Below are 14,349 nucleotides of genomic sequence, written 5' to 3' on the forward strand. Positions count from 1 at the left end.
GAGTAGGGTTGGATTTCTGAAAGGGCTGCAGGGGATCCCGAACTAATCTCTGACAGGGTCTCCTTAGGATTCACGGGGGGTTACCCCTTTTTCCCTTGCCATTCCGGTCTCGTTTTTCAGACTTCCTTGATCCTCCCCAGGGTCCTTTTGAGGCACCTCAGTCCGTAGCTGTGCCCTGAGGTTTAAGGTTGGGTAGGAGATCGTCATTCTGGGACCACCCTGGTGTTCTCCGCGTTAGAGGGTGGGTACAGGGGAAGGTGGGCTATGGAAATGAAGGTGGGGGTCAGAAGGTGACGTCAGGTCGCCCTTCTCTGCCTGAATATCTGACGTTTATCGAATGCTTTCAGCGTAAACATTAATACTTACACCTAATAACTAGATGAAACACCTATTCCGTTCCCACCTGTTCAGAGGGTTAAATGATTAAGTGTGTAAATGCATCATTGAAACCTGTGATTTTTTTTTCTTTTTGGTTATAAAAAGTTGTTTTCAAATTTAAGGAAAAAAATAAGCCTTACTTTCAAAACAAAGCACTACCCTGTTTGATTAGTTCTTTTTTGTTCTTAATAATCAATGACTTAGCTCTGCAAAAGCAAATTGAGATGTTAAACCATTAGGAACTATTTTCAAGGGAACAATACTAATCTCTCCCACACCTACAGAGTCTAATATGTTTCAAGGAGAATCAGCCTGTTTGGGCCTTAGTTCTTATAAAATAAGAAAAAATAGAAAGAAGTGAAATTTATTAACTGCGATGAAACTTTACCTGATTTTTGAAGGATGCTCGGATTTATAGAGGGAACTTTGTGAGCTAAACCTAACTGATTTGGGTCTGTTAGGACACTAGCCGTGTAGAATTAAGGGCTGTCCAGAGTAGCATGAGGTGAAGACTAACAGAGAATGGGACCAGAGTGTGAAGAAACAAATGAGACCAACTGAGGCTTGGGAAACTTTTGATTACATCAGCTTTTAACTTGTAACAAGTACAGGTATATAAAAAGAAATGTACAAACTCTGAGTGCAATTGGCTATTAAGCATTTTGCCTCCCTCTGTAAAGCCCTGGAGTTCTGTTTGATTTTGCCTTAAATTTGTTTCTCCGAATGCTCTGTAATCAAAAGAGGATGTTCTGATTGTTTTTGCTTTTCTGCATGTGACTAAGAATAAGTTTGGGAAATGAAATTGGATGTGTTAACTTTATGTACGTTTAACTTACAATATATTGTGAATTAGTATTTTTTCCCAAAGCATCTTGTATTACTAATCCTTCATTATCATAACATTTGTTTTGCTTTTTAGTGTTTGATTTCTTCAAAGCATTTGTCCAGTCAGACATTTAAAAATGACATCCAAAGAAGAAATAATGAGTGACCAGCGGTTTAGGAGGGTTACAAAGGACCCAAGATTTTGGGAAATGCCAGAAAAGGATCGAAAAGTCAAAATTGACAAGAGATTTCGAGCAATGTTTCATGACAAAAGGTTCAAGTTGAATTATGCTGTGGATAAAAGAGGACGCCCCATCAACCACAGCACTACAGAGGACTTGAAGCGTTTTTATGACCTTTCAGATTCTGATTCAGATCTATCTTATGAAGATGATAAAGCATTGAACCAAAAGAAAAGGAAGAAGAAAAAACCCCAGACTAACAACAAAATAGAATCAAAAAATCTAGTTGAAGAGAAAAAGAAAGAAAGCAAAAAAATTAGTCAAAAGGATTCTGGAGATAAAAATGATTTGGATAACTCTGACAGAATTCAGAAAATGGAAAAGTCATGCAAATCTAAGAAGGTAGATTCAAAAATAAGTTCTAAGAAAAACAGAGAAGAATTTACACAGAAAAGTACAACAGGGAAAAAAAACATTGTTCAACATAGTACAGACTCATGTCCCAAAGGAAAAGTAGACTTGGGCGTCTCTGAAATTGTGAAATCTCCCAAGCTCCAGTACTCTAAGACAAGAAGAGAAATGCTATCAGGTTTGTTGGAAAGAATTACAGATACTTTGATGTTACATTACTAATTTTTATACTGATTTTTTTAAAAAGGAGACGTGTAGTAAGAATTTCTATAGTATAATGAGAATGATCAAATGCTTATTTGGGAGATAAAGCTATGAAAGAAAGAATACCATGTAATGATTATTAATTTTTTATTTTGTGTTATTAATTGCTAGGAGAGAAAAACTTGAGGCTACACAATGATTGTGATTTGTGGTGGTGACTAGTGAGAGCTATGTTCTGTAACCAAATAAAGCATTATATGTTGTCATCCCACAGTAAGAAGAGGTGTCTGAAGAGGGTTAGTAGAGTTGGGTACTCATTCATCCTTCATTCAGCTACTTGTAGTAACTTGTGGCAGATAAACATGAGTAAGATATGGGCCCCCATCTTAGGCCTACTACTAGCTTATATGATGTCTGTGCACATTAGAAAAAGTTACGCCCTTTTAGACATGCAGAGCTCCCAGAGCTCACAGTTTGGTAAGGGCCAGCAGCTTTGAGTGAAGCAGTTAGGTTTATTTCCCCTGAGCAGACACAACACGCCTGCAGGGTGCAGAGCTTGTTAGTGGAGTTTGGCCTTGATTTCAGCCCTTCCTGGCCCTTTGCAGATCCTCTTTTGTAAATAACATCCTGCTAAACTCTGCAGTGGCATCAGCTAAAGCGGCACTGTCTAATAAAAAATGTATAATTTTGAATTTTCTAGTTGACACATTAAGAAGTAAAAAAAACAGGTGAAATTCATTTTTAATAACATAATATTTAACCTAACACATCAAAAAGTTCATTCAAGATGTAATCAACTTAAAAAAAGTTTAATGATATAGTTTACATTCTATTTTCATACTAATCTCAAGTATAAAATTTGAATGAGCTACATTACTCAATTGCTACATGTGGCTGCTTGTACATACTGGACACCACAGATCTAAAGTGGAAGAAATTAGGTCCATAATATATGATAGAATAATGGTAAGTGGTATAAAAGATATTTAGCAGAGGGCTATGAGAATTCAGAGGAAGAGGTCGCTCAAGATATGGCAACCAGAGAAAAATTGATAGGGGAAGTACCATCAGATTTGGAAAAAGTAAATTGAGGGACCAGAGCATTCTATATAGAAAGGACTTTTTGAGCAAAGATATGGTTGGGTATGTTCAGAAGAGATAAGTATTCCCATTTGATTAGATAATAAAGTCTCCAAAGGGGTGAGTGGATAACACAGCTAAAAGTGGTTGTTTGGAACTAAGAAATGTCTGATTCTAGTTCATGCCTACTTGTTTACTTATTAAAATTTTGTGTCCCGTCCAGCAGCAAGGAATTTTGAGTGTTGGTGTTGCCAGTTGTTGATGTTGTTAATTGAAAATTGGTATTCGGATGAGCCCAAAGCTGGCTGTGATTACGAGACCCAAGGAGGATAGGCATCCAGGAAGAGCCCGAGAGGTCTTGACAGGCTGAGATTATATTGGAAAGGTAGGAGGTATCAGGCAGTAGATAGAATTCTAGATAGGGAGTAGGAGGTCAGGATGGGGTGTCATTTCGTTTGTAGTGGAACCAGGCAGCAAACTGAGGTGTAGGGAGAAGGGATAGGAGTTTGGTTATTGAAATTGGAGAATAAGATCAGAATAGGAACAGCAGCAAGATTTGTTTGATACTGAGTTTGTGAGATAAGTTAGTCTAGCCTCTTTGAAATTTCACTTGATTTGGGGCATTGGATTAATAAAACATACCCATATAATCCTTTGGATTGATTTTATAGAATCTTTTTATATATCTCCATTAAATTTTCTCAGTAAGATTGAGAAATTAGGATAGATTAATTGGGAAACAAGACTAAAGTGATTTATGTTAGGATACACAGAGCTGGGCCTGCGACTCAAGTCTTTGAATCTTTCTGTCTACCCCATCATGTTTCTTCCAGTAATTTACATCAGTTCTATAGTCTAGAAAGGCATTAGGTGTAAGTAAGGAATAGTGACTTTGTATATAACCATCTTTTGTTCATTATTCATTTGTCAGTTATCATTCCAGCAACTACTATGTGCAGGGGTCTTTCTAAGTGCTGCAAGGTACAGGTGATGTGAGGAGGTATGGTTTGGTATTATGTGTCATTATGATATGTTGATGCCCAGCACTTGTACTCCTAAGAACTTATTTTAATTGGGCATATGTGCAAATAATATGCATTATAACATTGTTTTAAAATGTAAAATTGGCATAAATCAGGGGATTGATTAAGTAAATTGTGATATATCCAAATGTTTATGATATATGAAGCTTTAAAAATAAGCTGCAAAATAGTGATAATGGTATGACAAGCTACTTAAAAAAATTAATAGATACATCATAGAAAACAGATTTAGGGAATTATGTACCAAAATAGCCATCCAGGTATCTCTGCATGAAAAATTACTAGTCTTTTTATTTTCTTTATTAAACTGTATTTTCTTAATATTTTTCCAATGAGCATTCATTACTTTTATAATGGGGGGGTAACAAAGCATTTTTTTAAGTAGCAAGGTAAGTACTGTTTACAGTTACTGTAGAGCAGTACCATCCAGGAATAGAGAGATAATCCTACATTATCTAGTATTGTATACCTGGTGGGCTCTGAGCAAATAAATCAGTACTCTGAATGTACTCGATATTATCAAAAATATTAAAATACTAGATCTTTTTTAAGTCTTTCGTGTATTGATTTATTATATAACCCGAATCACACACAAAGTGTGATGTATGTATCATTGTCATACGGGAAAACATGGCATATGTAACAAGATACTCAAAGTTTTTTATGTTAATAGATATGTATTTAGGAATAAATATTTAAGAAAAAGTATAACCACTACATCACATCTGTGACTTCAGAGATACTTAGAACAAAGCTAATTTTTTTAATTAAAAAAAATTTCAGTTTCACTGATGAAAAAACATCAGTGATAGGCAAAAATCATGAAAATGGCATAATAATGACTGATGCTTGAGAAATAATTGCAGTATTAGATAAAGGTAGATCTCTGAGGTGTTATTTCTGAGCACGTTGCTTAAAAGTGAATTCTGGTGCTTGCCTCATAGTAACTCTCCTTCACCGCTGTGGTGTTTTTTGATCTCATATGCAGAACTTATGATAATTCCTTTTTTTGGCTTTTTCACATCTACTGGCTAGTTATTTTTTATGGTCCCCCACTCTCTTGTGGTACTAAAATAGAAGCCCATTTCTTTTCCTCCTAGCCGAACTCTTTCATTTAGTCTCAGATCAAATGGCATCTTTGTGAAGCCTGTCTTAAATACCTCTCTGCAGGCAAATTGAGATGTCTCTTCTGTGTTACCTTAGAATAAAGCTTCATTATTCAATAAACAATTTCTTTTGGCTTATGAACCATCAGGAGCATAGGATCATGTTACAAGCCATCTCCCTTTTTCTTTTCCTGAGTTCAATGCCTTTTATTTACATAGTAAAGTAAGTAGTAAATACTAGGTCAATGAATAACTATTATAAGATTATAGGACCAAGGGAAAAACTAACTTTGAATTTCATTCTAAGCATTAAGCTTTTAATATTTTTTTTATTTCTCCAAATAGAGCTTTAAGCAGAAACATAAGCTCCAACTTAAAGATGAATATAATGTGTGAGATACTGTATATCAACATACACATACCCATAGTAGAAAGAATCATATAAATTGCTTTAGAACTAGAAAATGAGGTTTTTCAGAGTTATGAGGGTTAAAAAAAAAATTCAATATAAGTAAAAACAATCTTTCACTCATCATGGTATTGCTATTAGTTAACAAAGTTCAAGATTTAGCAGAAAACCTGTGTTTTGCCCTGCATAGGTGATCTCATCCACATCTCAAGCTTCTGTTATCACTACACATGAGTGAGTGAAAAGTTTTATCTCCAGCACGCAACTTTTCTGAGCTGTAAACTCATACAGCCAGCAGCCTTCTTGATATCTCCTCGTATATGATTCCAAGGCACTTCAGATTCAACATAGTGAAAACTGAACTCATGATCTACCTCTACCAAGCAAGCAAACTGTTTCTTTTCCAATATTGCATGTTTATCTATGTATCTATCTATCTATCCATCCATCCTCAAGCCAAGAAGCTGGGACTCATCTTTGACAATTCTAAAACTTCTGTGCCCCATACCAAGCCCCTGTCACTAATTACTGTTGATTTTAACTCCTGACTCCGAAACTCTGAAGTGAATCCATTAACCTCTTTGTATCTATTTCTAATTTAGTGCTATCTTCATCTCTTGGTAGGAGTATTGTACTACACTTCTAATTTTCTAATCATATCCTCTTGACTCCATCTGGTCAAGTTTCTACAGCACAGTCAAGGTGATCTATCTCACTGTGCAAATCTGATGATGTCCCTCTTTCTGAAAGCATAGCAGTAGCTTATCACTGCTTTTATGACAAAATCCAAACCTTCTACATGGTTTTTGGAAAGCGTGGCCTGTACCTCGCTATTCAGTTTAATTTCTTACTTGACTCTTGGCCACCTGCAGTCCATACATTCTTGCCAGCTTTTTCCTATTCTTGGATCTTTGCATTTATTTTTCTTGGTGTTTGGAGCATTTCCCTCATTACTCTAATCTTGAATACTTCCTCTTTATCCTTCAAGTAGCAACTCAGTTGCACTTATATAGAGACTCCTATTGTAGCTCTTTATGTGTATGGATGTGATTGATTTTATTTGATCCAGACCCTTCCATCTATTCACTTAACTAATAACTTCTCTTACCAATGATTTTATATTGAGCACCTAGCACACAGCAGGCACTGCATAATTCTGAACAAATATGTGAATCTACTTGTATGATCTGGGTACATATCAAAATTTCTATCAAGTAAATTAGGCATGAACTTTTGTTGAATTTAGGGTTTGTTTGTTTTTTAAGTCTCTTTCATAGAAATTACTTTTACTAGATTTGAGGTCAGAATAACGTGATTTGAATTTAATTGTGTTTACATTTTCTTAATTTCTCCCTCCTTTAATGTTTTTTGCAGTGGTTTCGCTAATGGCAAGAGACAGTGATGGTTATGAAAACTCGACAGGTGGTAAGAGGCTTGACAAAGATGCTCTGGAGGAAGAATCAGAAAGTGCTAGTGAAATAGGTGATGAAGAATCTGAAGATGAAATTACAGGCATTGGTAGAAGTTCAACTGATGATGATGATGATGATGATGATGATGTTGATGGAAATGAAAATGATGAGGAGGAGGATGAAGATGAGGAGAGTGAGAATGATGATGAAAGTGACAGTGGTCCTGATCTTGCAAGGGGTAAAGGAAATATAGAAACTAGTTCTGAAGATGAAGAAGATATGGCAGATTTACTGCCAGAGGACTCTGGTTTTGAGCATGCTTGGAGAGAATTAGATAAAGATGCTCCTCGGGCTGATGAGGTGAACTTTTGAATAAATAACATTATATGTGATGGGCACAGTACAAGTAGCTTTTATGAATGGTAGAATTGATGTCATTAAATTGGGAAAAGATTTATTGGTAAATACTCTTAATGATGATTCTCATTAAAACCTTTTGATATGGAATTGATTGTTTTAGCTGGTAGTTTTTATTTCAGTTCCTACTGCACCTATTAGAAATGCTATAGGGTAATCTACTTAACCTCCATGCTCATGCATGGGAAGCAAAATAGCTTAACAAACTTGGTTATTAAAAAATCAGCTGATTATCGTATTCTGATTCAAGAACTAAAAACCATATAAGAGAAAGTGTTTATCTGTTGACAGTTTTATCATGTGTGACTCAACCAAAGTTTTCTTTTTCTTTTTTTAAATATCATCTTTATTTTTATTTATTTTTTTATATTAAATATAATTTATTGTCAAATTGGTTTCCATACAACACCCAGTGCTCATCCCAACAGGTGCCCTTCTCAATGCCCATCACCCACTTTACCCTCTCCCTCCCCCCGCCCCATCAACCCTCAGTTTGTTCTCAGTATTTAAGAGTCTCTTATGGTTTGCCTTCCTCCCTCTCTGTGACTTTTTTTTTCCCACTTCCTCTCCCCCATGGTCTTCTGTTAAGTTTCTCAGGACCAAAGTTTTCTCTTATAAATACTTCTATTGATGATGTCAGAATTTTGGGGGAAAGAAAGCATTACGTTTTTTGTATATTTTATAAGTGTTGGGAATGATAGAGGTTATGTAATATTTAATTTTTCTCATTTCATAGATTACACGTCGATTAGCTGTTTGCAACATGGACTGGGACAGATTAAAGGCAAAAGATTTGCTGGCTTTGTTTAATTCATTTAAACCTAAAGGAGGTGTTATATTTTCTGTAAAGGTGAGAATTGATTTCATTTTGAAGTAAATACTTCTAAACATTTTGAATCTCATCTTTTTTTTTTTTTTTAAGTCATACTTTTCCTTTTAAAGAAAATAATCTGGCAGTTGTCCACTGTAGTTAGGCATGAAACCAGTATAACAAATGTAAAAGGAAGGAGTAAAATTATTGCTATTGATGGGGTAGGTGATTGTACGTAATTTAAAAACCCAAAGAGATCAATTGGAAAGCTATTACAATATATAAAGCTCAATAAAGGGACAGAGTATAAAATAAATATTTTTTAATTGCATTCTTCAATTCTTAACCAATTAAGAAAAAAAAATCTATTTTTACTAGCAGCAGAAACACAAAATCCTTGAGAATTCCCTTAAACATATGTGACATGTGAAATGGTAACACTGGTAAATTTGAAAAACTTAAATTCTGAGATACCATATTTCTGGAGAGCAAGCATAATGGTTAAGAATCTAGGCTTTGTTGTATGACAGACTGCAGGCAGATCTTGATTCTGGGGGCACCTAGGTGGCTCAATCAGTTAAGTATCCAACTCCTGATTTCAGCTCAGGTCATAATCTCATAGTTTGTGGGAACCAGCCCTGCCTCAGGCTTGAACCTGCTTGGGACTCCCTCTCTCCTTCTCTTTCTGCCCCTCCCCTGCTCATGCTCTCTGTCTCAAAATAAATAAATAAACATTTAAAAAAAAATACAAATCTTGATTCTGATACATGGCATGTGATTTTGGGCATTTTATTAATCTCTCAGATGTGTTCTCTTATCTGGCAGTGGATACAAAAATAGCATTTCCTAGGGTAGTTGTAAGGATGAAATGAAAAGAAACTCACACTTAGTATTTAGTGTAGTGCCTGAAACAGCTCTAAATTATAATTCTGTTTAAATATTTAAAGATGTCAGTTCTATAGGTTTAGTGTAGTTTCAGCCATAATCTCAGTTCAAATGAAAGTAAAGAAAAAGGATACCAGTAATCATCTAAAAGAATAAACAGTGAGAATGACTAATACATTTTTGGGAAAATACACCAGTATAAAAGGATTCTGTCAGGTACAACATCTAAATCTTTTATATTGCTGTGTGAGTTAACAAGTTTGGGTAAAAATAGAGGGACAAATAGATGGAATGGAATAGATAAATAGAAGAGTTTATATTATAATTTAGACCAAAATAAGTTTGAATACCTGATATTAGAACAAATGGATGAGTCTTTATATGAAGAGCTTATTTCAGATCTTTACCTCATAATAGCCCAAAATAAACTCTAGATAAAGTATGGGAAAAAATTAAAAAATCAAACCCCAGAAACAGAATAAAATGGAATTGTGTTTTTATTAAATCTGTGTTTCAGGAAATGGGTATTAGGAATTTCTAGACTTAGAAAAGGGAAAAGGAATCAACAGATGTGACTACATATATATTTAAAACTTCTACGTGAAAACCTATTGTTGCCACTCACACTAATAGGAAAAACTCAAATCCCCTATTTGATAAATTGCATATTGCACAGAATTGAAAAAAATAGTTTTAGTTAACATATATATTAAGCCCAGTAGTATCCAAACAAGACAAATTAATACAGTTATATTTCTTGACTCTCAAAAGTAGCCAATATACAAAAATACCAAATCCTGGGTAGCTCAGTGGGTTAAATGTCCAACTCTTGGTTTCAGCTCAGGTCATGATCTCACAGTTCTTTAAGTTTGAGCCCCACATTGGGCTCTGCCCTGACAGCATGGAGCCTGCTTGGGATTTTCTCTCTCTCTCTCTCTCTCTCTCTCTCTCTCCCCCTCTCTCTCTCCCTCTCCCTCTCCCTCTCCCTCTCCCTCTCTCTCTCTCTCTCCCTGTTCCTCCCCCATTCATGCTCACACACACACTCCCTGTCTCAAAATAAATAAATAAACTTAAAAAAAAAAAATAGTCCCAGATCCCAATGAGGGTGAATCCTTTTTTTATACCAAGATTGTATCTAAACTATGTGATAACTTTCAGTTATATTTAAAGGATTTCTTAATTTTTTTTTAAGTTTATTTATTTTGGGGTGGGGGGGAGAGTAGGGGTAGAGAGAGAAGGAAACACAGAATCTGAAGCAGGCTCCAGGCTCCCCAAGTTGTCAGCATAGCCCAACATTGGACCCAAACCCACAAACTGTGAGATCATGACCTGAACCAAAGTCAGACTGAGCCACCCAGGAGCCCCTCTATTTAAAGGATTTCTTAAAGCATTGGATAATGGATATTGGATAAATGATATGACTTAAAAGATAAATTGAGTATTACAAAATTATTTTTTATTACGTATGTTTTATGTCCTTCAGTAATCATTTTTGTGTATTTTGCGTCAACAGTCACTTCTCATGTGTGTGTTTACATTGAGTTCCTGGAGTGCCTAGAGTCTTGTTTTGCTTTTATTTTTCCCTTGGATTCCAGAACCATCTTGTCCTATTTGATGTATGCAGGAGACACTCTGTTTTTGTTCTCAAGTTCCACATCTGTTTCATTCCAACCAAAACAACTATTTTTAAGGAGATTCCTCAGAATGTTTTAGCTTTCCGTAGTAGGTTTGGAAGTGAGTCATTCTTGCTGTTTTCATTGAGTTCAGTTGTAATTCTTGGAGTTCCGGATATTGTAAGTAAAGAATATATTGATCTTATCTTATTTTTTTTTGTGTGTGTGTGTGTTTAGATATATCCTTCAGAATTTGGAAAGGAGAGGATGAAGGAAGAGCAAGTTCAAGGACCAGTAGAGTTATTAAGTATACCTGAAGATGCCCCTGAAAAGGACTGGTATTAAGCCATTATAGAAAATAAAATTAAATCTCATAAGTTCATGTCACTAACTCAGAATTGTGGTCACTGTAATGGAACTAAAGTTTATGCTCTGCCTGCCATTCATCGTTAAAACAGGTTGCAAAAGCAGATTAAAGTCTGTCAGAAGTGGCACACTATTCCAACAACATTTTGTGTGTATATTTACATTTCAGTATTCACAAATTACTGCAGTTTTGAAAAACATTTCTGAGCCTCATTGCTCTGAATAAGTTTTGTTTTTTTCCGGAGATGTTGCTTTCCATAATAGTGGCATTGAAACCCTATTTGTCTTCAAAATATACAGTTTTTGTAAATTTGAGGATTAAATAAAATAGTGATAACATTGTTTTATCATCATAATGTAGTATTGAAAAAAAATTTAAGGTAATTTTTAAACCACTAGGTGGAGCTATGTGCACGTAATAAAAATGGTAATTGACAAGATTGGGGGCAGAAGAGAGCCAATGAAGAGTTTCAATATGTTAAATGAAATTAAACTTACAACCATTTAGACTTGACAACACATAAATCTGAAATAAACATTTTACCAGATCAGGAGTTTCTTTGTACTTAGAACTAATGCTTTCCTAGCATAGTTTGTAATATGTTTAATTATTAATATTATCTGTAATTATTAATTATCATTAATTGTATTAATGTTAATATATTATATTAATATAATACATTTAATATTATAAACTTGTTCAGCAGTTTTACTTGAGCGGTTATATGTGGTAGCAAAATAAAAAAAATGACTATTCAAGAGTTAAACTCTAGGTAACCACATGTAATTCTTACACTCTTCTAGATACTAATTTTCAATCAAAATACCTAGTCTGTGCCTTGTCAAAATAATAAAATGAGCTTAAGTATTAATGCCCATAAAGGCAGAGTCATGAAAGAAAGATAGATTGGGATGAAACAATTTTTTGAAACATTTACATTCATTTTTTAAAGGAAGATTGGTATTTGTGTTCTAAGCTTAATGAGTTTTCTACCTTTTAGGACTTCTAGAGAAAAACTGAGAGATTATCAATTCAAACGACTCAAGTACTATTATGCAGTAGTAGACTGTGATTCCCCTGAAACAGCTGGCAAAATTTATGAGGATTGTGACGGCCTGGAATTTGAAAGTAGTTGTTCATTCATAGATCTAAGGTAATCCAGTATGTCTTATCAATTTTATCTTGTAGCACAATGTGATTATAAGAAGTAAAATATTAGACTCCTAGTATTTTATGTTGTTTCATGTTGTGAAAGAGGATTTTTTGCTCCTGTGGAGCATCACTCTTAAAGAAAACTGTAACAAGGAAATGCTAAACTATTATGTATGAGTCACCCCGCATTTATATCCTGAATTTCAAACATACTGGCTATGTTTTTAGTTATATGTAGTGATATTTCTTTGCAACTCTCTTTTAGAACTAGGAACCAGGTGAATTAACTTAAAAAAAAAAAAGCATTGAGGTAGGGGCAGAGGAATTTGCTAATAAACTGGTACCTCTACATCTGTGCTAATACAGTAGCCACTAGTCACATCTGACTATTTAAAATTTTTAAAAATTTTAAAATCATTCATTTGCTTAGTCATTAGACATATGTAAAGTACTTAATGCAGAGCAGATATAGGGCAGACCATATGTTGGATAGAGCAGATTGCCGTCATCACAGAAAGTTTCATTGGACTATGCCGCCATAAATGCTGTTCAGTGAATGAATGGTGTTGCCGGCATTGTCTTTGGACTTCAGCATTTTCACCACGTGCACAGGCTTCACTGACCCAGAGCTGAAAACCCTTAGGTGGTTGTAAATGTCAGTTCTGAGGAAACAGGAAACTAAACTACTGTACCATTTTATCATTAGCCTAGTCCTTTTGAACCCAATACACCATTTTACTATGACACTTTGAATAGAAATCATTTCTCTGTATCCAGGTTTGTGAGAGGCTTTGTTCTCAAAATGAAATATTTCCGAAAAAAAATGCATCATTCATAGTCTGTGGCTTTCATACTTTGAAAGCATTCCGACTGGTAGAAAAACAAATAAAAATTTTTGAATTGATAATTTGGAATAAAATTTTAGTATGTTTGCATATTTAACACAAAGGGCTTATCTCATCAGACAAGTGTTTCCTTCTCTTTTATGTTAAGAGTTTCAGTTGGAGGTACTTGTTCTGAATGTTTAAATAGTAGTTACCAAACCTTTGTTAGAATATCAAACTCTTTGGATGTTACGAATTCATGTTAACATGTTTTCGGGATCATTTTGTTCTTTCTAGTTCTGTTTGGGGACATTTCCATACTATGTTAGAATAAGGTCTGGCAGGCCTAGAAAATAAGATCAGTGACCATGGAAAAAATTTACATTCCCTGTTTTATTTTGTTAAGCATGCATCAGAAAAGAAAATTGAGTTTTCTGCTATTGTCCAGTTATCTAGAGAAACTTTTTTTCACCTGCCCAAAAATATAAATGCATGCACATTAATAACACTTAAAAATATTGATTTCAGATACCTATTTCTCTTCTACTAAATCTGCAAAAGTGTAGCTGGAGGAGGATACTGTGTAGACCTAGTGAACCTTAATTATCTGTTTCTCTACCAACAAATAATTTTTAGTGGATTACAGAGCATATGCTTTTTTTGTGTGTGGAACAAAATCTATATAAATTACAAAACCTAAATATATTAACCATGGGTTATTTAACTATGCTTTCCCCCCCTATTCTTTAGCCTGATGCCTAAGCATTGTCAGACAATTACATTTACACTTAGTAGCTAATTATTTATGAAAAAATATTGTAAGATAATATTGTGAAGATTTTTTAGTCTTAATTTTAAGCTTATTCCTTATTTTCACTGACAAGTTCTGTGTCTGATACTTTATATTTAGAACACTTATCCATTACTAGTTCTATTTGATCTTCAAAATACCATATACAAGCCAAGACTGTGCCATCAGGAGTCTAGGTCGTTTTGAAACATGGGGGGCGGGGGGGGGCATGTGTGTTTGCACCTGATTCATATTAACTGATTCCTAATGCAGGGTTTCTACCTACAGAGTTCATTCAAATTTAGTGGAATTACAGATTTATGGTTTATGAATTTCAGAAATTTTGCGCCAAGGTCATTTCTAACATTGTTTGCCTCATCTACATGTGTGTTTTATAGAAACTTTTTTATGGTATGTATGTATAAACTAGAACTAATTAG

At 34.6% G+C, this 14,349-nt stretch overlaps 1 protein-coding gene across 3 annotated transcripts in view; it reads left to right on the plus strand.

Annotated features, from left to right (window-relative positions):
• The window catches only part of ESF1 (ESF1 nucleolar pre-rRNA processing protein homolog), a 65,047-nt gene that overhangs the window by 107 nt on the left and 50,591 nt on the right, over positions 1-14,349 (plus strand). For 2 of the 3 annotated variants that reach the window (XM_058684847.1, XM_058684849.1), the window contains exons 1-6: positions 9-241; positions 1,298-1,974; positions 7,013-7,410; positions 8,204-8,317; positions 11,014-11,114; positions 12,144-12,296. In XM_058684847.1, the coding sequence (XP_058540830.1) occupies positions 1,341-1,974; positions 7,013-7,410; positions 8,204-8,317; positions 11,014-11,114; positions 12,144-12,296 (1,400 nt within the window). In that variant the 5' untranslated portion in view covers positions 9-241; positions 1,298-1,340. Of the gene's footprint in view, positions 1-8; positions 242-1,297; positions 1,975-7,012; positions 7,411-8,203; positions 8,318-11,013; positions 11,115-12,143; positions 12,297-14,349 lie in introns of those variants that run through there. The other variant, XM_058684848.1, reaches the window with a different exon arrangement.

The sequence above is a fragment of the Neofelis nebulosa genome, chromosome 9 (genome assembly GCF_028018385.1).
Source record: "Neofelis nebulosa isolate mNeoNeb1 chromosome 9, mNeoNeb1.pri, whole genome shotgun sequence".
NCBI classification, from domain to species: Eukaryota; Metazoa; Chordata; class Mammalia; order Carnivora; family Felidae; genus Neofelis; species Neofelis nebulosa.